This window comes from Astatotilapia calliptera, chromosome 4, assembly GCF_900246225.1.
Source record: "Astatotilapia calliptera chromosome 4, fAstCal1.2, whole genome shotgun sequence".
Taxonomy (NCBI): domain Eukaryota; kingdom Metazoa; phylum Chordata; class Actinopteri; order Cichliformes; family Cichlidae; genus Astatotilapia; species Astatotilapia calliptera.
The window spans coordinates 7,219,109-7,243,976 of NC_039305.1; the positions used below are offsets into that span (position 1 = coordinate 7,219,109).

At 42.3% G+C, this 24,868-nt stretch overlaps 2 protein-coding genes across 7 annotated transcripts in view; one reads left to right on the top strand and one right to left on the bottom strand.

Moving 5' to 3' along the window:
• Positions 1-3,922, bottom strand: part of cacnb1 (calcium channel, voltage-dependent, beta 1 subunit) — a 43,107-nt gene extending 39,185 nt beyond the window's left edge. For all 6 annotated transcript variants that reach the window (XM_026164305.1, XM_026164303.1, XM_026164302.1 and 3 more), the window contains exon 1: positions 3,644-3,922. In XM_026164305.1, the coding sequence (XP_026020090.1) occupies positions 3,644-3,733 (90 nt within the window). In that variant the 5' untranslated portion in view covers positions 3,734-3,922. The remainder of the gene's footprint in view (positions 1-3,643) is intronic.
• A 14,699-nt stretch (positions 3,923-18,621) lies between these two features.
• On the top strand, positions 18,622-21,557 carry rpl19 (ribosomal protein L19). The gene is made up of 6 exons (XM_026164309.1): positions 18,622-18,706; positions 19,089-19,195; positions 19,907-20,029; positions 20,157-20,277; positions 20,510-20,620; positions 21,365-21,557. Exons 1-6 carry the CDS (start codon positions 18,702-18,704, stop codon positions 21,486-21,488), a joined length of 591 nt encoding a protein of 196 aa, XP_026020094.1. The 5' UTR covers positions 18,622-18,701; the 3' UTR covers positions 21,489-21,557.
• The last annotated feature ends 3,311 nt before the right edge of the window (positions 21,558-24,868 follow it).

The following is a 24,868-nucleotide window of genomic DNA, read 5'->3' on the forward strand; positions in this document are numbered from 1 at the left end:
AGAGGTTTCCAGTGTTAACAAATAAAAGGGAACACATCTGTTACATGTTCTTCTCCAAAAAATCCATCTCAAGAATCCATTTCAATCAATCTTAAGCCTCCAGCAGCGCAAAAAATTATCTACAGAGCCTTCTGTTGTATGCTTGATTTAGTATTTTTGATGGGATAGGATGAATACACCACAGGATGTTCCACAGAAAAAAAGACAACCTCTGATGAACCCACAACAATTACTGTGTTTCAATGTTCGGCTAACATGGGTACTGGGTTTTTAATATTGAAATGAAATATGAAGTGTTGATACAAGATATTGTCAATGATGTGGATGGGCAGCTGTACTTTGTGCTGCTCAGATTTAAAAATAGAGGATGACATCACTGCTGGCAAATCTGTCCACCTACACTGACTGAAAGAATCCAAGAATCATGACTTCTCTGAAGATGTGCTGTGTGCGTTCATGAAAATATTTTGTCACGCAAAAATATCAAACAGATGTTGGTTTGTATTCGGATATTTAACTTAGAAGAATATTCACAATCACAATGTCAGTCCACATCAGTAAAAGGCATACAGGATGTGCTATTCGGGGTGCTTCACTCTGCCTACAGTTGCTGTTTTCTGTAAGCCGCTTTGCAACCCACGTTCACATCAGCTCATCCTTTTCACGGTTTATCTGACTTTGTCGGTATTTTCATTAATGCCCCCTCTGTTCCATGCATGGGTCTTGCTCCTGCTCTGTTACATCTCTGCAGCCTACAGTTTCTGTGCATCAGCTGATAACATTTAATCTTGGTGCTGCTCACATCCCCCTTTTGCTTGGATGTTAGTCTTAGAGTGTCCAACTGGCAAATCCCACATAGTGAAAACACAAAGTTAATTTCTGGCACAACACACCTACTTCCAAGGTGCATGGAGAAGGCTCATCGCCTAAAGACGCTGAAGCGCCAGCAATAATTGTATGATGAGGAACAACTTTAATACCTTACCATGTCAGGTTGCGGCCCTCATCAGGGTCATGAAGAACTATATTGCAGACAGCATTTCAAACATATGGATCCAGTATAAATAACCGCCAATCCACTCAAATGTATAATGTGTAATTTAATTAATCCTATTGATTTTGTGTGAGTTATCATCTAACATTGAGAGGTGATTGTGTTTTGATATCCAGGCAGTAGTAAGATAATTTGGTTGGATAGTCTCAGTTTCACATCTTTCTTATAACAGCAGCCGCGTACTCACTGAAACAAGCTAAACACTCTTCGTTTTCCTAGCGATACAAGACAAAATCCATGGTTCTTGACCTGTGTGCAAATATACTGTCATGTTTACCTGTTTTTCTTGGTAATGTTCTGTCCTTTGAGTCACATTTTGCTGCTACAACACACACAAAAAAAAGTCCAACAATGGCTGAACTTTTTGTAATGTTTCACCTGAAGTGTTGACCCTTTTTTAAAATAAAGGTTTTATAGAATCTGTTCTAATGTTTTGTATCATTGGGGTGATCGTGGCTCAAGAGTGGGGAGTTTGCCTTGTAATCGGAAGGTTGCCAGTTCAAGCCCCGGCTTGGACAGTCTCTGTGGTTGTGTCCTTGGGCAAGACACTTCACCCGTTGCCTACTGGTGGTGGTCAGAGGGCCCGGTGGCGCCAGTGTCTGGCAGCCTCGCCTCTGTCAGGGCGGCTGTGGCTACAATGTAGCTGCCATCACCAGTGTGTGAATGGGTGGATGACTGGATATGTAAAGCACTATATAAATACAGGCCATTTACCATTGGTTGTATGGTAATCTGCCTTTCAATAGGACCAGACTGGTAAGATTTTAGGGAGGACTCAGGTCCAGCTTCTTTTTTTTTAAATAATAAAATATCTGTGTTGTTTGATGAGTGGACATGCCACAAATCAATTTCTCATTGGGGACAATAAAGTTGAAATTGAACCCAAAAGTAGCCTCACAGCCCGATCCCACTGTTTGCTATGCTGGAGAAGCTCCTGTGCCACTAAATTTGTCAGCAATTAAGCTGGTAAATTTTATCACATCTCACAGCGTGTGTGATATCAGGTGCATACATGCATTAGCATGCATGTTTGCATGATTGGAGCCATGATGGAGCTGATTTCTGTCACCAAAGAGCAGAGAAATGCCAAAGGAAGTGGGATGGGAAGCTTCCTGCTGGTAAACATCCTCCCAGATTAAGTGTATAATTAAGGAGGGTGCTGTTTATGAAAGCAGGAAGGCAGGGAGTATAAGGGGTGGAGGGTGGCACACTGAAAGGTATCACAAACATATTTCATTCTTTTAACCAGAACCTTCTATACAATATTGTGCTCAGAGAGCCCAACTGATCTGCAATGTGACAGCGGTCAGCAGACACAATCTTTAATCTAAGCTGCCCTCAGGCTCCGAAACTGGATAATTTCTCGGCACACAGTTCATTTCTTCTTCCGTGTTAAAGAACTGGCTGGTGAGAGAACTCTGGCCATTTCCTGCAGGATATTAGAAATGTGTCTTTTTTTCTTCTTCTTCTCTCTCTACAGCAGAAACACAAGTGCATATAACAGCGTAGCCCACTGCAGGTCAACATGAACTTTACATCTAATCTGCCTGGCACAAGGGCCGTGCCCATCTGCTTCTCACCACAGCCTCTCAGCAGATAAAGATCTGATTTCTAAAAACAGACATCTCACATGAGGTGAGAAGGCGAGAGCAGGATGGGCATAGTGGCACATTCAAAGTGGATGGAGAGCTGAGGGGGAGAAGTGGGAGTAAAGAGGAGAGAGCGGGACTTGGCAGGGTTTGAAGCGCTGGTTGTCTGTGATGGTGAGGTGTTCTGTTTTTTTCCCCTTCTCCAGAGAGATAATGACTGAGCCCAGCGTGGGTGTGTTTGTTCTAGATATTCTCATCTTTTTTTTTTCTTTTTTTTGTCATCCATTTATGTCTAAACATGCCCACAACGTCATGTCACTTCCTAAGCCACTCTGTATTTGTGGCTGTAAAACAGGTGACATCATGGGGAGATAAAAGCTATCAATGAGTTATTATTATTTTATTTTATGTTTGTTTGTTTATTTGTTGGTATTTTGGGAGGAGGGGTTACAAAATGGGAAAAATGTCAACAACATAAACCAACTCCACCTATGAAAAACTCAAGTCGCTCTTTCTATATGGAAATTATTAAATCCCCCCCGCAAAAAAGAAGAAGCTGGTCAATTCAACATGTTACTCGATAATTAGACATCAATTAAACAAAGGCGTGGTTTTCCTGGGAACCCTCTGGTCAGACGGCATATAAACAAGCGTCACATCACAGTTACATAGCACAGACTTATTAACGCCAGAAAAAATTAAACACAGAACAAGGATGTAGCTATAAATCAAAAAACTAGAATATTTCATCCATTTCACTTCTTCTTAAAATCATTAATTTGACTAAATTCATCCGTGCAACGTACACGAGCGTCTCGGCACCCCGAAGGCAAATTTATCGACTTAATTGGAGAACAACCTGTTAATCTTCAGAAGTGCAGCAGCTTTAATGGTCACCAGCATCATATAGAGTATGAATTCAAAATAGTAGACGTGGGATTTTTAACATAATACTCCCATAATATTTAAGCTTTACCCTCTTCCCGTGTCTTGGTCTTACCTGTGTGTGTGGGTGATGGTCGAACATGTCCATTTGGATCTCCTGGGTTGAGGTCGAAGGCGTCCTGGACATACTACTTTTCTGTACCATTTGATTTAACTTTTTAAAAATCTATTTTCAGTTTCTAGTTTCGTGTGTTTACGATGGTGTCGATCGACTCATCTTTTTATTTTTTTTTCTTCGGAGAGAATGAAGCCGCTGATGCGTCTAAGCTGGTTGATAATATAATGGCAACAGCTGCCTCCTTCCAGCCTATAGCGTTACACACTGTCGCACCAGGCTTTTACACAAGAGTCAAGTTATGGGTGTGACGCACGGGTACATCCGGTTATCCTGCTTTCAAAACAAAATTCTTTGAATAGGAAAGAAGCATCACTACAAGTTTTGTTATTTTTACCTGTTTGAAAGTTTTCGATGTTTATTCCGCATAGCACATGTTCAAAACTACGTTTGTTATGTATAAGAAGGTAAAGGTTGTAGAATATTAGAGAGAAATAAATTTGGCAGTGGTGGGGAGACAGAACTCCCTTTTCACAGTAAGAGACCTCTGGCAGAACCTGCTTTTGCAAAGAGCCTGAACACACAGCAGAGCAACTAAGGGATGCTTTGGGGACATCTGATCCAGCACGACCTATGAACTTTGACCCCTGTGGTCCTTATGCGCTTTCAGGGTTAGCAAAATGCTCAAATGCATCGGTAATGCAAAGTGTTACTCTGCAGTAGGACAATAGGCCCAAACATACAACCAGTCATAAGCCGTGTCGGCGTAGTGTGTTACTTGGGCTTTTTCTTTTTAAAAGTATGTAATTAACATGTAATATGTCACATTTTTGGAATAATAACCCCAACGCTGGCCATAAGGAATTACACTCAGCTGAAAAAAGAACAATGAGATGAACTGTTCCCTGAGAGTTGAAACAACCTGCCTATCAACATCAAGGTTAAGTACAATATGTTTTTTTTTTCACTGTTTGCACTGTGTAAACAATGCAAAACACTTGTGCTAAAACTAATACATGGTACCAGTTTTGTTAAATTTATATTTGTGAAAGATGTAACAGTAGAAACTAATGGCTACAAAATCAGTCGACCTAGCGCAGGCAGGCTTTTATTTTGAAGGCAGGATCTTCTAACTACTCTCGGGTTTCTGTGTTTCTCTTTCTGTCTTGACGTCGATTCTTTTCCTTGTGTGCGCTCAACTCAACAGACTCCAGCTGGAAGCCGAGATCCACGCCCCACTGAACAGACCCCACCCTCATTTATCGATTGATGGAGAGAAGCGAGACGCAGCGATGGATGCTGTGGGTGTGGATAGGCTGTCAAGCTGAGCCACTGGTCCCCGCACCGGGATCCAGGAATCAAAGGTCCTGCGGGGCTGTAATGGGGGGTGAGAATAGTTCAATTTGACAGCTAGTTTGTTGAAGCAGCAGGGAGTCTCAATGCCTTACGTCTCTATGATTTGAAGAAGAGGAGAATGATGTTGATGTGGCCTTGGGTAAAATAAATAAATAAAATAAAATAAATAAACTTTGAGCTATAATGCTGACCCAGAAGCAGGTAAGACTGTCTGATTTGCTAGGAGGGCCCAAATTTAGCGTTACCTAGCTAAATACAGAAATGGTTTTTAAAAAACGAATCACTATCATCTCACAGTTTTAATGTATCTAGTAAAAAAGTTATAAATGATTAACTTAAAGCTTTCAAAATCATCAAACTAAACATAATTCTGGTCTCTTGGAGTTGGAACAACAACAGAAAAGACAAACGAGTGGACAGCTAAATGCAAATCATCACTTGTGGGCAGATGCATAGGCAAACCATCCCATGAGTACACATCCAGTAAACAATACATTTTATCTTTGTTGTCCTCTAACTTAAAAACATCCATGCCTTAACCAGCTCTTCAGCTAGCTATTTCCCGATTTGTCATTTGATGCTGAGCAGGTAGCATGCACCTGTTTTATTAAGGCGCATTGTTTTAGACCAAAAGTGAAAGCAAAGTTTTTGCCACCTTTCAATTGCTCAGATTTGACTTTTTGATGGCGTTATTTAGCCTAAGGCCCCAATATTAAATGTATCTGTTGGACAGACATTAGATGGAAGCCAGTAACAGAAGCATGACACATGAGTAGAGGGGAAACTTTTGCAGTCTCATGATTTGATTTAACTGCGTTTACTGTAATAAGTGCAGGCTCCACAGTAGAGACTCAGTGTAACAGTACAACTTTAATTACTTAAATCTTTTATTTATTTCATTAATTTGCATCCTGTTCTGCCTTTGCTTTTGATGACAGATTAAATTGTCTTTGACATGCAGGACAGTACAGATCTTGTTGCTGTTCCGCTGTTCAAACTATTTTTTAAACCCTCTTTGCTGAAGGGTTTGGTTGGTTTGTCTTTCTCTTTAAAATGCTGCGAAAGTGTTCTGCTGAACTCGACTCAGGCATCAGGTCACAGTTCTTAGTTTCTTCTTTTTTAGAAATTCTTTTTTTGGCAATGTGCTCTGGATGCTGGAATATTCCTCCTCTGCTACTCTCTTGTCCGCTAGTATTTTTGATATATTAAAAAACAAAAAACAAAAAAAACAACGTTATTGTACAGTACTCCCACCTCAGTAATAAAGAATTATTAGCATGCATTTACTGAGGAAATCATGGACATAATCACACCAAATATGCCACCAAACAAGGACTACAAAGAAAACCACAGACACCTCTATACATCAATACAGAGACCATGAAAAGAGCCCTCAGCTTCTGGTTTCTGGGGGTTCACATCACTGAGCACCTTTCCTGGGATGATGACACCTTTATTTATTAAAAAAGTCAAAGAGAGCCAACTCCCCCCTATAATGGCTTGCCAAATTTTACAGACTGCGCTCACAAGCTGCATGACAGCCTGGTAAGGTAGCAGCACCAAAGCTGACAAAAAGCCACTCCAGTGTGTTTTGAAAACAGCACAAAACATTGTTGCCAGCCATCTCTGGAACATCTCTGCATCACTCACTGCTTGAAGAGTGCTGAGCAACTTCACAAAGACACATGCTGGACACCATTTGTTCCTTGCAGCAGGCGGGTGCTTTAGTGCTATAAAAGCATCCACAAACAGATTGAAACTCAAATTCTTCACAACAGCTGCAACACCACTGAACTGTACTTCATGTACAGTCCTGATGTGCAATATTCTTATGTTCAATTTTACCGGTGTATGACAAAAACTGTGCACCAGAAGCTACTTAGCCATGGACACCCATGCCATGAAGCACTTGGTGCACAGTTTTTCTGCTGATGTTAAAGACAAAGGACATTTAGAACTCTGTCAGCAGATGGTTGGCCACTTTTGCACACTAGTTAGGGACCCACTAACTTTATTTGCTCTCCCACTTTGTGTCTGAGTTGCTTTGGCTCCTACAAAGGGCGATCGTGGCTCAAGAGTTGGGAGTTCGCCTTGTAATCGGAAGGTTGCCGGTTCGAGCCCCGGCTTGGACAGTCTCGGTCGTTGTGTCCTTGGGCAAGACACTTCACCCGTTGCCTACTGGTGGTGGTCAGAGGGACCGGTGGCGCCAGTGTTCGGCAGCCTCGCCTCTGTCAGTGCGCCCCAGGGTGGCTGTGGCTACAATGTAGCTTGCCATCATCAGTGTGTGATTGTGTGTGTGAATGGGTGGATGACTGGATATGTAAAGCGCTTTGGGGTCCTTAGGGACTAGTAAGGTGCTATATAAATACAGGCCATTTACCATTTACAAATATCCACTTTGCTTTGCTTTAATTGAAAGATTAAGTGGTGTGGTCCAACACTTCTGTTCCTATACATTATGTGACGTTGCTTCCACACTGACAATAAAGGTCTTGTATACTGAATCTGACCAAAAAATATTTATACTATTCAAGATCTTTAGAAAAGTTTAATCTCAAAATGTTTTTTTCATGCTGTCTGATGCATCTGTTTTTCAGCTTTTTTAGCTGTTCGCTGAAGCTCATCATGCAGTTTTAACTCACATCTATTGATGCAAACTTCCACATTTCTGTGATACTTCATGGAGATTGTAAAGTCAAAGAGCGTCCCCTAAAAAAAGGACCCGAAACACCTTAAAAGGCTGTAAAAAGTCAAGTGCAAGTGCAAGTCTCTGAGGGTCCATTTGGTATTTGATTCCTGCATATTATTCAGTGTGGCATTTTCAGATGTTTATACGGCCAACTGTTATAGCGAATTATTCCCACCTCAAGTGCATGGCTGAAATCGAAATGAGCAGCCGGTTCCCAAAATTATCGTTAGGTTTGGGTGTTGATGAGTTTTAGATGACGACAGTCACGGAAGTGTAATAAACACTGAGTTCACAGAGTGTAACGTGCGGTGGAGATGAAGCCAGCCGCGGAGGTGTGCAGGTGGATAGCGAATGAGCAACAGCTTCTGACTTTCCAAAAAGTACTCATTTATTTACAATATCAAAAATAAGTGCTACCTCTACCACACATTACTGAAGAGCACACTAGTCCGCGTACACACGGGAGCATCCATTACAGGAGGAGTGCGAAGAAGAACAAAAAGGGGGTGACACCAGTCGTGAGACAGGAGGCGCCGCCATGTGGTGATACACTGCATTACGATAGCAACTGTTACATAGTCCCCCCTGGTGAGAAAAAGGCTGTCCTCAGCCGTACACAGCTGAAAAAACACACACCACACCTAACAGTACCCTATACATAGAGGTTACAGCTAAGATTGGTGCACACACACAGGGCAAAAGACAATTTAAAAATGAAATTGGTGAAAATAAGACGAATATGTACAGTGGAAAATCAGTCTTCTTAGTTTTTTCACTTTTTCCTTTTCTTTGTTTTTAAAGTAAATGCCAAAAATGAACCTTAACGCACTAAAGAGCCATAAAACTGGATTAAGTAGAGCAAACAGAAACATCTACATATCATGACTCAAAGTAGCAATGCAACAAGACAGCATCAAACAGGTTTAACCAGAACATTTCACTTCAGATCAAGCCTGGTTGTGTGAAAATCATTAGTCCATCTTTTGTTGCTCCAGCCAGACGTAACTCTGGGGCAACGTCTGGGCCTGAGATTGTAATGTCCACCAGCAGCTGGGTGCTGGACAGATCTGGGTGAAACACTCTCTGGAACAGCGCCCACACCAGAAGAAGAGTCAATGTCCGGTAAATCAAAGGGGAATGGCTCAGAGCCAATCTCAGTGTCTGCAGGGGGGCCAGGGTGGGCCTGAGAGTCAGAGTTCAGACCCTCTGCGGTCTCTCTCTCGGCAGGCGATGAAACAGAATGTTCTTTGGAAGTGAGAGAGTCCCAGGTATGGAACGGTTGCATGTTCACAACATGATAAACACCTGCATCCACACCGGAGTCCACCCAAGTGAGCCTGTAATTAACATCACTGAGTCTCTGAGATACACACAATGGTCCCTGAAACAGTGGTGCAAGTTTAGCAGTAAAGTTAGACTGAGCATCTGACCTGGGGTGCGTCTTAACTCTCACAAGGTCACCAACACGAAACGTGGCATGTCGATGTCTCAAGTCATAGTAATGTTTTTGTCTGTCATGGCTATAGTCCAAAGCTGCTTTGGCGTGGTCGTGAGCTTCCTGCAGGGAGGCTCTCAGAGTCTCAGGGTAAGGCACACCCGGTTCATCAACACCTGCTGTAGAAGGCTGAGTGATAAGGTCAAGCGGGGTGTCTAACTCACGACCATAAAGCATCATGGCAGGAGTCAAACCTGTACTGTCATGAGGGGCGGTGCGCAGAGCAAAGCAAATCTGAGGGAGAAACTTGTCCCATGATGTGTGCTTATCACCTACATAAGCGCGGATTGCAGTTTTCAGAGTCCGGTTGACGCGTTCAGTAGCATTTGTCTGAGGGTGATATGCCGTAGTGAGTCTGTGCACCGAGCCTAATGCAGAAACAACATGTTCAAAAAGCTCACTCACAAAAGGAGACCCTCTGTCAGAAATCAGGTAAGTGGGTGTACCATGTCTAGCAAAAATGTCAGTGACGAATTTACCAGCTGCTACCTGAGATGTAGCTTCTTTGACAGCACTGGCTTCAACCCATTTAGTCAAATAGTCAACAAACACGATCAAATAAGCATTACCAGTGGGGGTGCGGGGAAGTGGCCCAACAAAATCCACACCCACATACTCCCAGGGTTTCTGGGGGACAATGGGAACCATAAGACCGGCTGCTTTTTTCTGACTTGGCTTGGTGAGTTGGCACACTGAGCATGAAATCACATAGCGTTTCACATCAGCTGCCATTTTGGGCCAGAAAAACCTAAAACGCAGTCTAGCCAATGTCTTAGAAACACCCAAGTGACCTGCTGTGGGGTGGTCATGGTAATAGTCCAGCAAGGTGCCTCTCATGGAAGTAGGGGCAAACAGTTTCAGCTCTTTCAAAGGGTGCAAAGCACATGTGGACTTGGGTTCCCTGTGATACAAAAGAGAGTCATACACAACATACTGTAACAAGGTGGCATTGTCCGAGCTGTTCAGAGAGTCTGCTTCAATGTCTCTGAGGAGTGGACCTGTGACGTGATCGTCTAACTGCAGCTGTCTCAATTGTGAACGGTCAGCCAGAATGACGGGGGGCAGAGTACGAATGTCCAGGCTGCCCATAACAGCATGATCTGGTAAAAGATCAGTCGGCCTGACACAGGTCAGAGGCAAAGGGTTGCGTGACAGTGCGTCGGGAACTTTGTTTTGTGCACCAGGTTTGTGCACTATTGTGAAATCAAAGTCCTGCAAACGAAGTGACCAGCGGGCGAGTCGGCCCGTTGGGTTTTGACGAGACATGAGCCACCTGAGACTGTTGTGGTCAGTGAAGATAGTAACATGAACACCTTCAACATACGGGCGGAAGTGTTCCAGAGCCCATATCACAGCGAGGCACTCCTCCTCTGAAGTGCAGTAGGGGAGTTCAGCTTTGTGAAGGGAGCGACTAGCAAAAGCCACAACGTACTCACGACCCTTGTCATCCTTTTGCATCAACACTGCCCCAAGACCAATGTCACATGCATCGGCGTGAATGGAAAAGGGACGGTTGAAGTCTGGAAATGACAGGATCGGGGCTGATGTGACATGATCCTTCAAAGTGTCCATGGCCCTTCGACAGCTGTCGTCCCAGTGGAAAGCATTGTCCTTTCTGGTGATGGCGTGAAGAGGTTCGGCATGGCGGGCATAATTCTGAATGAAGCGTCGATAATAGCCAGTCAAGCCAAGGAACTGACAGACGTGTTTCACTGAGGTTGGGGTATCAAACTCCTTAACCGCCTTTACTTTGTCTGGATCGGGCTTAACACCTGATGATGTGATGCGGTACCCGAGAAAGGTGAATTCATCGAGGCAGAATTGGCACTTTTTGAGCTTCAATGACAAGCCAGCAGCCTGGAGTCTGCCCAGCACCTCCTCAAGATCCACTAAGTGCTGTTCAAAGGTAGGTGAGGCGATAACAATGTCATCCAGGTAGACTGCGCACGTTTTGTAAATGAGGCCAGCAAGCACAGAGTTCATGAGTCTCTGAAAAGTTGCAGGTGCGTTGCAGAGCCCAAAGGGCAGCACCCGAAACTGGAAGAGACCGCAGTGAGAGATGAAGGCAGTTTTAGGCTTCGAGTCCTCTGCTACAGCAACCTGCCAATAGCCTCGCGCTAAGTCCAATGTCGAGACAAACTTTCCTCTTGCCAGAAAGTCCAAAGACTCATCTACACGAGGCAGGGGATAAGAGTCTTTTCGGGTAACTTGGTTGAGCCCTCGAAAGTCCACACAAAACCTTGGTTCCGTGGCCGCTCTATTTACAATGACTACAGGAGCTGCCCAAGGGCTTGTGGAAGGTTCAATGATGTTGTCCTTCAACATTTGTTGTACTTGTTCTTCAATCACACGTTTCTTAGCAGGTGACGTGCGATAGGGTGGGAGATTGACAGGTGTTGCATTGCCAGTCTCTATGGCGTGCTCAGTGAGAGCCATTCGACCAAGTTGACCATCAAACAAGGAGCTAAACTTGCTGAGCAGATTGAGTAAAGCATCCTTGTTGTTCTCTGAGAGACTTGCTTCAGACAGTTTGGCTGTTAAGTCTGAGCGAACCAAGTCCAAAGACATCAGTGTTCCAGGTGAATGTGAGTAATCATTTTGAAGGTCCTCTTCATCGTCTGCGAGTGGGCAGGGGATGTCCTCAATGTAGACGGTTCTAGTGGGAATGTGAATAGAAACAGAAGCTCTTGCCATAAAATCCATTCCCAGAATGAAAGGAGAGGACAAATCTGGTATTATTGCAAAACGCTGGTAAAAGTTCTTGTTCATGAATCCAATATTGAGCCAAATAACACCGTCAGGGATACAGGGAGCATTATTGGCGAGGTTAACTGCAGGACCATTCCACTCACTTGTGTTTCTAGGGTAAGAGTCATTTACTTGAATGAGATCTGTTCGTACAGCCGAGAGGGAAGCACCCGTGTCGAGGGTAGCATCCACAGATGAAGCATTGAAGTTCACTTTCGTTCTTAGTGGGGTATTCCAGTGGACTTGTGAAAAATTGTCTTCCAAGTGTCCAAGACTGTGTCCACCCTGTAGTGAATCGGGCGTGTGAGGCTCCGTTAGTAACTGGGGGAAGGTTGGCCTCTGTGAAATGTCCTCCCCCCCCTGTAGTTTCCCGACTGCCTGTATTGTGGCTGGGATGTGGTGCTGCTTAATTCCACCTTTTCATGGCCAGGGTCAGAGGGGCCAGGTGCCGGCAATGGCTGGACTGGGCCATGCCTAGCGGTGTTCGAGGCTCGTTGTGGCAAATGAGGTTGGGTGTTACAGTTTGGGCAGGTGCGTGTGGTGAACCCTGGCTGAGAGCATTTGAAGCAGTAAGGTTCAGGCTTATAGTTGTCTTTGCTACATAAAGCAGGCTGTGGTCTTTGTGGTCCAAGCACTGAGTGAAGCTCATGAGCACGTAGCAGCAGGTCCATTACAGAAGTGACATTAGCGCCATACAGGGCAACTCTGTATTTTTCAAGAGCATGTTTACTAATTAGGTCGATTCTGTCTTTTTCAGGTGGAGGACTCTTCAGTTTGTCAAACTCACTCAACATGTGGGCAACAAAGGTTGGGAGTGGTTCGTCCTGAGCCTGAACACGATCTAAAATTCCTCTCAGGATGCGTTCTTGGTTGTCGGAGGGCAGAAAAACTGTCTTAAACAGTTGACAGAATTGAGCCCATGATGTGATGTGGGAGCTCAATGCCTTGAACCATTTCCCGGGCTCTTTTGCAAGAAAGTGTGGCAGTTCGTTTAGCAATTGCCCATCGGTTAGGTTCAATGAGGCTTTGTATGTGCCAACTGCATTTAACCAGTCCTCAGGTTGCACTTTGCCGTCCCCAGCATACACAGGAGGCTCCAGTTTTGCGTGATGTAAAGCTGCCGCAATCACTCTGGAAGTGCTGCTGAGCTCAAGTGAGTGAGATGGGAGAAAAGGATTTGTAGGTTGAAATGGGTTGCTGGGCAGGAACGGATTGGTACTGTTGGTGGGTTCAGTTTTGTCTCTCGCAGGAACATGAGGTGTCGATGTGGCCATTGGGAAAACAGGAGACTGTGGGACTGCAGGAGGGGGAGAGCTCCCCATTGTGAGTTGGTCCCACTGCCTTAGTAAACTCTGCTGTATGTTCAGTGAGTCACGTAAACAATCACTAAGCTTATTCACCTCAGTTCTTAACTCCACCACTTGTTGGCTAAGGCTAGGAGTCACATTTTCAACTATCTGGCACATAGGTAACGAGGTAAGTTCCATGTCTGAGTCAGAGTCATCTGGGCAGTGTGCCATTGTGATTTCAAAAAAATTAAGCCGCTCCAGGGCACAGTGTAGTTATTGATATAGTAGTAAAAGAGTCAGATCAGAATGTGCTACAGTCAGTCTCAGCAGAGGGAAAGGGGAATGGAAAGCCAGCAGAAATGTTCATGTCCAGGCTCTCCACAGAAGAATTAATCCTTAGAAGACGAAACCAACAGCACGTCCAAATAACAAATCCACGGAGTCCATTCGCGTCGCGGAGTCAGCTTCTCTCTTTTTCTTTCTCCCAAGCAGAGCAGCGGCACACCGCGGTATCCTGAAATTAGTCGAGTCCCACCTGAGCTGAGGCTGCGGCCATGACTGGAGAAAACGTCCAAGCGTCCGCAAAACTTGGGGGATTTCCGAGACAGTTCACGTGCTAGAAGAGAAGAATCCTCGGCGGGATGCAAAAATCGTCTGAAGTCCAAGGGGAAAAGTTCGGGCGCCAGTTGTAACGTGCGGTGGAGATGAAGCCAGCCGCGGAGGTGTGCAGGTGGATAGCGAATGAGCAACAGCTTCTGACTTTCCAAAAAGTACTCATTTATTTACAATATCAAAAATAAGTGCTACCTCTACCACACATTACTGAAGAGCACACTAGTCCGCGTACACACGGGAGCATCCATTACAGGAGGAGTGCGAAGAAGAACAAAAAGGGGGTGACACCAGTCGTGAGACAGGAGGCGCCGCCATGTGGTGATACACTGCATTACGATAGCAACTGTTACAAGAGCATTGATGATATCCGTGTAAATCTGAATAAACAAAGGGATGATTCATCCACCTCCTCCTCTTGTATCAACCAGTCATAAAGGAAAATGAACCCCACACCTGCAGCAGTCTTTGATAAAGCCCTTCTGGGGGGAAATCAGTGTGACGTCCTGATTCAGTGTTGATGCCCACTCACAAGATCGTCCTCTGCGGCTGCAGGTCATACTTCCGCTGAGCTCAGTTTTGCATAGGAGGAAGGAGCAAAAACGGATCATATTTTACTTATATTCATATTTTATCATATTTTACATATTTACTGAAATTATGGTAGTCATGTCTCTGAATAGTCCCTTTAACTCTCCTGCAGCAACTGGCTGACATCCTCCTTCAAGAAGAACATAATGTGCAGCAGGAGAACAGGACTTTCTATCTAGCCTTTCGTGTTTTTTTTTTTAATCTCTCTACTGCTACCCAAGGTAGCTCAAGGTAGTCAGCTCTAGTATCCATTTACTTTTCCACAAGGATCAACACTATAATAAATGTGCAGCCACGACATTTTAATTCAGTACATGGTGATTTTCTCGGCTCTTTGGTTTCTGCCTGCTGTGTTTTTGTGTCCTTTTATGTGAGTGATGATTTCATAAACAATATGAATGAAATCTCACAAATAGGAGTTCAAACTCACTATGATTGACATCCTGATGATTTCAACATTAAAAATATCACTCACTGTAGCATCCCGGTGCTCATAGGAGGATTCAGTAGATTCCTTACTGGCTCAGTGAAGAAAGACTTTCAGTGATGTTGATACTACAGAAGACAAATCAATACTTTTTGACCCATTAAATGTTAAAGTATAACAACAGCCAATTAATTGCACCTCTTAATGGCAGGGATTCAAATCTTAAGGGAAGCAAGAGTGCAGGGCTGATTTAAATTGGAAAATGTGTCTCGGTCAGGAGTGAGTGAACAAATGCTATGGAAACACTTATTTATTCTAAGCTGTGGATTCAGAAGAAATGAGAGATGCTCATTGTACATCTATGCACATTTACTGAATTATTAGATAGAATCAAGATTGGCATTATTATAATTTGTTTGAAGCATTAGGTTCCAATAATGCTAATTAGATGCAAGATTGCATTGCAAATGAGCAGCCTTTTGTTCGATATTTGTTAAGGGAAGGCATTTTTGTTTCCCCTGCAAAGCAAAAACGTAACTCAAACTGGGGTGTTATTTGCACCAGAGGACAACAGAGACTACGCACCGAGGCCTCCAAAAGCTATGGCAGTTCAGATGAGCTATATTGCTTCTCTTCCTGGGCAGACAGTGGCCCAACACAAAGTTCATGGAGTTTATAGATTGTTTTCTCTCTTGCTGGATGACACATTCCTCTGCAGTGAGGAGGAGAGTTGATGATCTAGTACTTTGTGTTGAACTTCCCCCTCAGATGGTGATTTTCACTCGTATTACCTGAGGTGAAGAAGTCACACAAGTGGTCCTCATTCACCCACACAACAGGTTTGCAGTGTTGCCATAGTGATGGGCTGCTGCTCCTGGTGTGGATGAAAAGCAGAGGATACTATAACAGCATTCTTACTAAGTGGCCGGTCAAATGGTAATGTATCAGATGGCTATTTTTTGTAAGTCTATTCACAAGAATCCCACTCACTAACCAACTTTATTTTTAAAGAAGACACTCATATATAAGTTGATATATAAGTGTTAAAAGATCAGCAAGGTAATATTAATCCATTAAGGGGTTTAAAAACATACAATAAATGCTTAAAGACACAAAGGAAGCCAGTGAAGGGAGGCCAGAACAGGGGAGATATGCTTCAGCTTATGGGTTCTGTAAGAAGGTGAGCAGCTGCATTTTGGACGAATATTAGCAAGCAGTTTGCTAACTGTAGCATGGGAGATGGGTGGTCTCGTAGGGTGTCTTGCATTGAAATCTGCTGCAATGACTCGGTTAGTGCGTTCACCAGATATCAACACAATTTCGATCCGCTCCTCACGTGTTAACTTCTTCGACATGTCAATGGCTGTGAACAAAGAGAAACTTGTAAATAGCTCATGAAAGAATAAAATTACGTTGAAACCAAGCACACCATTGTTTTTCTTGTGACATTACCAATAAGTTTGATGTGTCACATGGCCCTCTTCCTATTGAAAAAACAAAGTTGTATCCAAGATGGCCGACTTCTAAATGGCCACCATGGTCACCACCCATCTTGAGGAGTTTGCCCCCTCACATATACTAATGTGCCACAAACAGGACTTTAATATCATATCAGCAATCATTCCCATTTTATTACGCTGTATCCATATAAATGGCCCATCCTGTATATCAGTGGTTCAGGTTGCTGGCGGTGATGTGATGGTATGGGGGATACTTTGTGGCACATTTTGTGCCCATCAGACATTATTCAAATACCACCCTACTTGAGTATTGTTGCTGACCATGTTCATCCCTTTATGAGCACAGTGTACCCATCTTCCAAAGACTGCTTCTAGTAGAATAACAAAGCTCAAACTATATGTTTTCAAGTAGCTGAAAATGATCTTTATTTGTCATTCTTGACACTCCTGGTTCTCAATCACACTTTTGCTATTTTACTCAGCAGGTTAATTATTTACTCAGCGGCTTTTACACCTTTACATGGTGAATTTCACACTACATCACTCACAGTTCAGACAGTGTGAAGATAATTATATTTTGTGCAATATTATGGGAAACGTTTCTCCTTGCAATTTCTTTTTGTTGGAAATAGCAATTATTTTTCTACACTGGTTATGGAACAAAAGGAGACCACATTGTTTGATGTCAGTGAAAATGATCAACCTACAGAGGGCTAAATTCAAAGATAACCAAGAAAAAATAAAAAATAAAAGTGAACAGCGATACCTCAGGCTAGTCTGTTTTGTCAAAATTTTATTGCAGCAACTCAAAATGGTACTCAGTAGTTTGTATGGTTCCTACGTGTTTGTGTGCATGCCTGACAATGTTGTGAGAAAAGCTAAACTAATAAATGAAGGATGCATTCTGGTTGGATATTCTCCCATATCTGAACCAAGCCATCACTGAGATCTTGGACTGTCTGAGTGCAACTTGGTGGTTTTAGATGGACAGAAAGATAATGACCCAGATGTGTTCAACTGAATTTAAGTCAGGTGAGAGTGCATACTGTTTCCACGTGGTTGGGCGTTGTTATGCGCCAAGAGGAACCCAGGACCTACTGCACCAGCACTGTGTGTTCTTCTATGGATATGTCTCTCCACAACATCACTGACCACCACCAAACCAGTCATGAAGAATGATGTAACAGGCAGCATAACGTTCTCCACAGCTTCTCCAGACACTTCCAGATCTATCACGTGTGCTCAGTGTGAACCTACTCTGATATGTGAGAGGCACAGGGATCATTAGAGGATGCCATTGCCAGAAGGTTTGCAGTCTCTCCCAACATAGCTCTCTGAAGAGCTAGACAGAACTGAAGAAGGTCCTTAAACCATCTGAATGACCAGTGTCTGGTCTTTTGTTAAAGCAACAGATTGAGCACTGCAAGAGCCCTACAAAATGATCTTCAGCAGGCCACTGGTGTTAATGTCTCTGCCTAAGCAATCACAAATACTCCTCATGATGGTGGCCTGAGGACTTGACGTCAAAACCTTGACCATACCTGTGCCACTTCGGTATGGTCCAGGTTTTGCGTTTGTCTTAACACTGACCCTAGTCAAATGTGAGATTACTGAAAAAAGAGTCAAAAGATAAGATGAGGAGTGAAAAATTGTCAGTGACCTGTAACACCATTCCTGTTCATGGGTTATGTCTCATTGCTTCTCGTCTAGTGCACCTGTTGTTGGTTTGATTATCACCAAAGCAGCTGAAACTGATTAACAACTGCTAATATGACCACATCAATATTCCAGACGTTTAATGACTTGATGATATACTACTATATGTCATATTAATTTTTTAATATTAAAAAAAATGTCATTGTCATTTTAGTTACGTTGTCCTTTCATTGACTCGAACGCAACGCCACTTGCAGGATAATAAAAGGGGGCTGTCCTGTAATTTTTTTAAAAGGAAAAACAAACCTTTAGGATTCAAAGTGAAACTAAGAATAGAAAAATGTATTTAAATATTTTTTAACGTTCATGGTTTGTTCGAGTTTTTGTCTCAACACCGCTGTCATGTGGTGTAACGTCAGAAAACACCCAATTACCTCTCCACCCATAATGCAGTGCAGCAATGCTGGGCAGTGCCATTATTTGGCAAAAGGGGATGTCACCGGTATAAACTTTTAAAATGCGATAAAGACTTCCTTTCTCTCTGTCACTTTCCTATGTATTTATTGCTCCAATATGGATATATAGTATCATTATGTAAAAATTAAAGTGATAATAATGTCCATTATTGTATGGGTCGACATCGAGCTGTTTCACAGATCAGAGATGGACTCTCCTCAGAAATGGTATCTTCCGGTCCGTCTCTGAAGCCTTCCTTTTCCTACTGAAGTAGCAGCCATGAGGTAGGAGCCGAGGCGATTCCATAGTAAAAGTCAAAATTTAAGCGTTAAAATGCGCAGCTTTCAGTATCGTACCATTTTATTAAGACACGCAAAGTCCCTTTTTATCAATATATAAAGTTTATAGATCTGTCCAAAGTTAGCATGGCATGTTTTTACGGTGCTTTGTGTAACACGATGTAGCAGACGGAGAGGCCATGTTGTCAGCCCGGCTGGTAGTTAGCCGTACAGCTAGCTTTTAACTAATCCTCTCGTAATTCTTTGGTGTGTTAACAACACTTTTACAGCCTTAAAAAGACATTCTGCTTTTAAGACTACAGGAACAAATTTTGGGGGTCTAATCTCAGCTGTAATTCTGACCGGTGGTTGTTTGTGCCTCCCGCAGCATGCTCAGGCTCCAGAAGAGGCTGGCCTCCAGCGTACTACGCTGCGGCAAGAAGAAGGTCTGGCTGGACCCCAATGAGACCAACGAGATCGCCAACGCCAACTCCCGTAAGCAGAACAAAAAGTAGTTTTGTAGTTTGTCCTTAACGCCTTGTTAGCGGCTCAGTTTAAAAGTTCACCGGCTCATGCAAAGTTATCTACACGTGTGTGACCAAAACTGAGCCAGAGGATCAGCTCAGCTAAATAAACTAAGTGCCCTGCATACTCGATGCACAGTGAATTTATAACATCACAATCTTACAGGTGAACTCCAGTGTTAATGTGTATCAACACTGGAAACTAACGCAGCAGGCCTCCTCAGTTTGATTTGGCAGTTTTTATGTCAGACGCCCATCTGAAGGGATTTAGGTGGAGCTGCTAAATATTTAATCTTGGTTTCATTTTTTAAAATTTCAATAATTTAATAGTTTGTTAGGTTAATGATTGTTAAGTAATTCATTACAGTGTTGACCAAAACAATTATGATCTTTTTTTGCTTTACTGGAGCAATATTAAACCAATATGAGTCAGTGACATGAGTATGAAGTGATGTACATAATCTAGTATTTAACTGCAGCATAAGCGCTCTGGAGCAGTTCTACTTTCTAGTTTGGTTTTTTTGGGGGTGGAAATTTTTAATATTAGTTAACACTCTTCTGTACTTGGTGAATGAATTGCGGATATCCGAGGATCATACTCAGCACTGCTTTGATAGGTAGAAACCACAAAGGTGGTATTCATTGCATCCCATCGTCTCATTTTATTTTCTTCCATTTTCAGGCCAGCAGATCCGTAAACTGGTAAAGGATGGTCTTATCATCCGCAAACCTGTTACGGTCCACTCCAGGGCCCGCTGCCGCAAGAACACACTAGCGCGTCGCAAGGGAAGACACACAGGCTACGGTAGGTTAAAACTTGCAAAGCAAAGCAGAAAGTGATTACATTTTTAAGATGAAATTGAAAGACAAAGCTAATTTAAATTTTGTTTGCGTTATCATCGGTACTTGATGTGTCTTTATTGTGTGTCCAGGTAAGAGAAAGGGTACTGCCAACGCTCGTATGCCCGAGAAGCTGACCTGGATGCGCCGCATGAGGATCTTGCGTCGTCTGCTGCGTCGCTACAGGGAGTCCAAGAAGATTGACAGGCACATGTAGGTTCTGCAGTGGTTAAATAAAGACTCTCTGAACACTCTAAAATCTAGTTGATTTTTAGTTAATAAAGTCAGCTCAGTGAAATGTGCTGGTATTTATAGAATTATTCTTGGGCTAAAGAATTTGCTTTTAAATCCTTTTCCCTCACTTTGTGTGGGTGGGCGTTGTTCTTGTTTTTTGTTTTATTTAATTGTGATGCCCTTCATTTATTTTCCACATGATCCGTTTCAGGTACCACAGCCTCTACCTGAGAGCTAAGGGTAATGTGTTCAAGAACAAGCGCATCCTTATGGAGCACATTCACAAGCTGAAGGCAGACAAGGCCCGCAAGAAGCTCCTGGCGTAAGTATTTTTACATCTTTAATTGGCACAGTGACGTCTATTTGTGGCATCTGGATTGTTTTGAAAGCCCTGACCACGAAAAGTCTAGAAAGACGAAACAAAACATTTCAGTAAAGTCAAAAGAAAAGCTAAAATAGAAATGAATAAGCTCAGCAAATTAAAATCTAAATCAACTGCAGGGCAAAACCTGAAGTAAAATGGCTCGATAAATACAGAAGCACAAGTAGCTGTGGAGGGTTGAAATAAAGCTCTTCAGACAAGAGCAGAGATTTATCTGCTACACAGATGTGCTCTGTGGAGAGTTACTGCTTGAGGTCTGAAAGATTTCTGGTGTCTGTTCTTGTGACAAAAAAACCTAAATCAGTCTGTTAGAGAAAGTGCTCTGCTGCCTGTGCAGCTTAAGTGCAGAGGGTTGGTTACGCTAGATCGGTTTGTTCGAAAAACTCCATAGCGACTGTGAAGGAGTCTTGTTTGTTGGGTGTTAGCAATGCTAATGATCTGTGGATTGTGTTGACTATACCTGCATCTTTATATAATTTAGCAGTTGTGAGGGAAGAACTAAAAGATCAGTGTTTTTGTTCTGCCCTTACATAAAGGATGTTTTCAGTCTTTAGTGTGTCAGTTTTAAGGATTTAGTCAACTAAAAAGAAAACACACTGATGTTAAACATCTGTGGTAAAATAGCTGTGGTGGCTGTGATTATGCACTGTATGAACACGGGTGTCTCTCCTGTTTGTCCTGCAGCGATCAGGCCGAGGCTCGTCGTTCCAAGACAAGAGAGGCCCGCAAGCGCCGAGAGGAGCGTCTCCAGGCCAAGAAGGAGGAGATCATCAAGAACTTGTCCAAGGAGGAGGAGACAAAGAAGTAATCTGGCTTTTTATGTCCTGCCTGACTGCCACCTGTCAAGTGCTGATAATAAAAGTGTACATAAACACAACAGTAGTCTTGTGTGTTTACTTCCATCATGATGACATTAATGCAGGGGTGGGCAACTCCAGGCCTCGACGGCCGGTGTCCCTGCAGGTTTTAGATGTCTTTGAACCAACACGGCTGATTTAAATGGCTAAATGAGCTCCTCAACATGTCCTGAAGTTCTCCAGAGGCCTGGTAACGAACTAATCTTGCGATTCAGGTGTGTTGACCCAAGGTGAGATCTAAAACCTGCAGGACACTGGCTCTCAGGGCCTGGAATTGCCCACCCCTGCACTAATGCATTAGCAATATCTTTTAATTGAGAAAACCTGAAGGCTTAACACACGGTGACATGTTTTATTACATGCGACCAAATATTCATCTGTCTGTGCACGTACATTCAATAAATGGGCAATAAAAACCAAACGCATATACTTAATAACACCTGTTATGAAGTATGTGTGCCAAGTGGTTACATTCTTTTGCTGAAAGTTGATGTTTAGCATTTCTCCACTTAATTTAGTGCTGGTTCAATGTATATAAAAATGGATCTGTTGATTTAAAAAAAAAAAAAAAAAAAAAAAAAAAAAGCAAAACCCAGCAGGGTGGCACAACATTGCTGGTCCCAAAGTTAACCACTGCTATCGGTAGTTCCCAGAGTGGCAATGAAAGAAGTTCTTGTATTATTTAAGTTACTCTAGCTTCCACAAAGTGATAATGGGCTCCCAAAGCTGTAACAATATGGCCTTATTCCTAATTTACTCTGCAACAGAGTTACACCAGTGATAAAACAGTATAGGTGGAGTTTACATGTTCACACAGCATAGTGGTGAACATGTTTAAGCCGCATATTTGCTTGTTGCTTGTAATGCAAATTAAAATGTTTAACAGTATCAATTTGTATACACTGTGAAAGACAGCTTTGCATTTTTACCAGAAATAGAACTATTACTGAAACAACTCAGTCAACCTTTGAGTTGTTTGTCCATACTGCAGTTTGTTGGTGGAGGACGATGCAGCTCTGGACCTGGATGGATAAAGTTAATTGTGAGGTGGTCTATGCAGTGTGTGTTTGTAATAATTGTAATATTTTATACCCAGTTATTTTACAAAAGTAGTATATTAAGTAGTGAAATAAGAATCTGCTGCTGCTCTTTTTCTTTCTATCAGTCAGTGCTTACTGTTTTTGTATTATTCTAGATTGTACTTGAAAGTTGCACCATGCTATACATTGAAAGTTAGAAGAGCAAGAAGTACTCTCAACGACTGTCGCACACTTATTAAGCACTAAATTTTCACCTCCTTTATCATCCTGGGTAACTTTGGTAGAAAAGAATTCAATCAAAATTAGCTTATCATTTTAATGATGAAAAGAAAATGTTATTAAAAGGTTAAAAAAAGTAGCCTTTAAATTGATTGTTTTGTCAAACTGATGTTTCCAAAGTAAACAAGCATTCATTTTCATGGCCGGGGGGGCCAGTGCATTCTGTTTAATGATTGAAAGCAATATTCATCTTACTTGTAGCTGTCCTGTCAGTCGCCCATGTACACAAACACAAGTATGTTCATACCTACACACTGATATGCATACACAGGGCAAATATCTATCTTGTGAGCAAGGACATGAATGTGAACCAGCAAATTACCCCTTAAATTCAATTCAACATATCTATCCATCTATCGTTTTATTTATTCAGTATAGAAACTGCATTCTACAAAGATATGTTGTTGTTTTTTTCATTTTTACAGTTGTTTGTGGTAGAAAAATTAAAATGAGAAAAATCACAAAGGTAAATAAAATCTGTAATACTTGTAAGTCTTAAGAAGCAGAAAATTGTCACTGACTGAATGTGTATGAATGTGCTTGTTTTTTGTGGATCCATGTTTGGATCATGGGTTTCACATCCTTTGGAACTTGCTTAGTTATGTTTCTCTCTAAATTAGTTTTCCATGTGGCTATACAATTTAACTTCATCCCCTATGCCTTTCCCCCCGTGACTAATCCTGTTGTGATTAATTTTATTTCCTGCTTTCTGAAGAACAGTAATCCTTCAGTGAACTCTCTTAGGCCGCTGTTATGACTTCTACTGACCCACAACCCAAACCAGCTCAAACTGATGGATTTTCCATGTGTTCTCAATGAACCTGTCAAATGTGTACATAATTTTGATCCATAAATGGGCAAATAAACTTTGTTAATTTTCAAGGTTTGTTGCCATCTAGTGGTTGCAGCATGGGATTTCTCAAAAGTTTGATTTGAACCACCTGCCAGAGATGTTTCACTCTCGCAACTTTTAACCACAGTTAAATGAACAGCATCTGCAGGTGCACTGCGTTTCAGAGTGAACTACTGTTTCTCGGAATCTGTGTTTGTTTGTTCCTTTTCAAGATGTGCTTGCCTGTTGATATCATTTGACTATTTTGTGTTTTGGTTGTGATTTTTCTGAGCTGTACAGGGAGGCAATAGATCACTGAGGCATAAAAATACCAACCACTAAACAGCTTTGGAATGCACAAGGATCAGCTGTTCCAAACCACACGACCCCAATATTCCCTCCCTAAGGCCCATGTCTTCTGCAACACTCCCATGTGGAGACATTCAATAGTCACAGCCGTGGAAGTTGACAATTTAAATTTAAAGGATTGCAGCTTGAGAAAATCCACCAAATATTCCATAAAGTGACCAAGAAGTCCCAAAGGCCATAATGACATCCAAGAGAAAGTTTTGAGCCAAGCCTCGGCAGATGGAACCAATTAGGGAGAAAAAAGCACAATCAAAATAATAAATAAGGTTTAGTTGTTCCAAACCTGAATTAATTATGAATGTCGTGGTCCTGGGCGTTGGACAGAGGGTTTTTCAAGAGGGCTTGAATTCTTTTTTATTATTTAACATTCCTTTTGGTTTTTAGTTTGATAATTATTATTTATTCTAAGTATCCAGAGTCTTTTTGTCAGTTTTTGGTTCTCTGCCTCAGATTTATTTTGTACATTCTCTTATTGTTTCCTTAGCTTTCCCCTTTCTGCACTTCTGTGCCAAGTTTGCATGTTAGTGTCTGTTATCTCTGTCTCCCCTGATCCTTTGTTGAGTCATCCCTCTCTTTTCCTTGTTTTCTGATGCTTGCTGTTTGTTTCCAGCTTTGTGTTTCCAATGTCTGGTTTTCTAGTCTTGCCGGGGTGTTTACATTCATTCTGTCTTCCTGAGTCCTGAGTTTCCTGGATTCCTGCTGGACTTTGTCATTAGCATTAAAAGCTTGCCTTAGGTTAATTGTGTTATCAATTGAAGCATTTATGTCTTCAATAAATAGAATAAAATTTAGTAAAAAGAAAAAGTAACAA

Excerpts from the sequence above, each read along its gene's own strand:
- rpl19 (XM_026164309.1), top strand. Across the intron at positions 19,196-19,906 it reads GATCGCCAACGCCAACTCCC|GCCAGCAGATCCGTAAACTG; the intron begins GTAAGCAGAACA and ends TTCCATTTTCAG. Across the intron at positions 20,278-20,509 it reads AAGAAGATTGACAGGCACAT|GTACCACAGCCTCTACCTGA; the intron begins GTAGGTTCTGCA and ends GATCCGTTTCAG.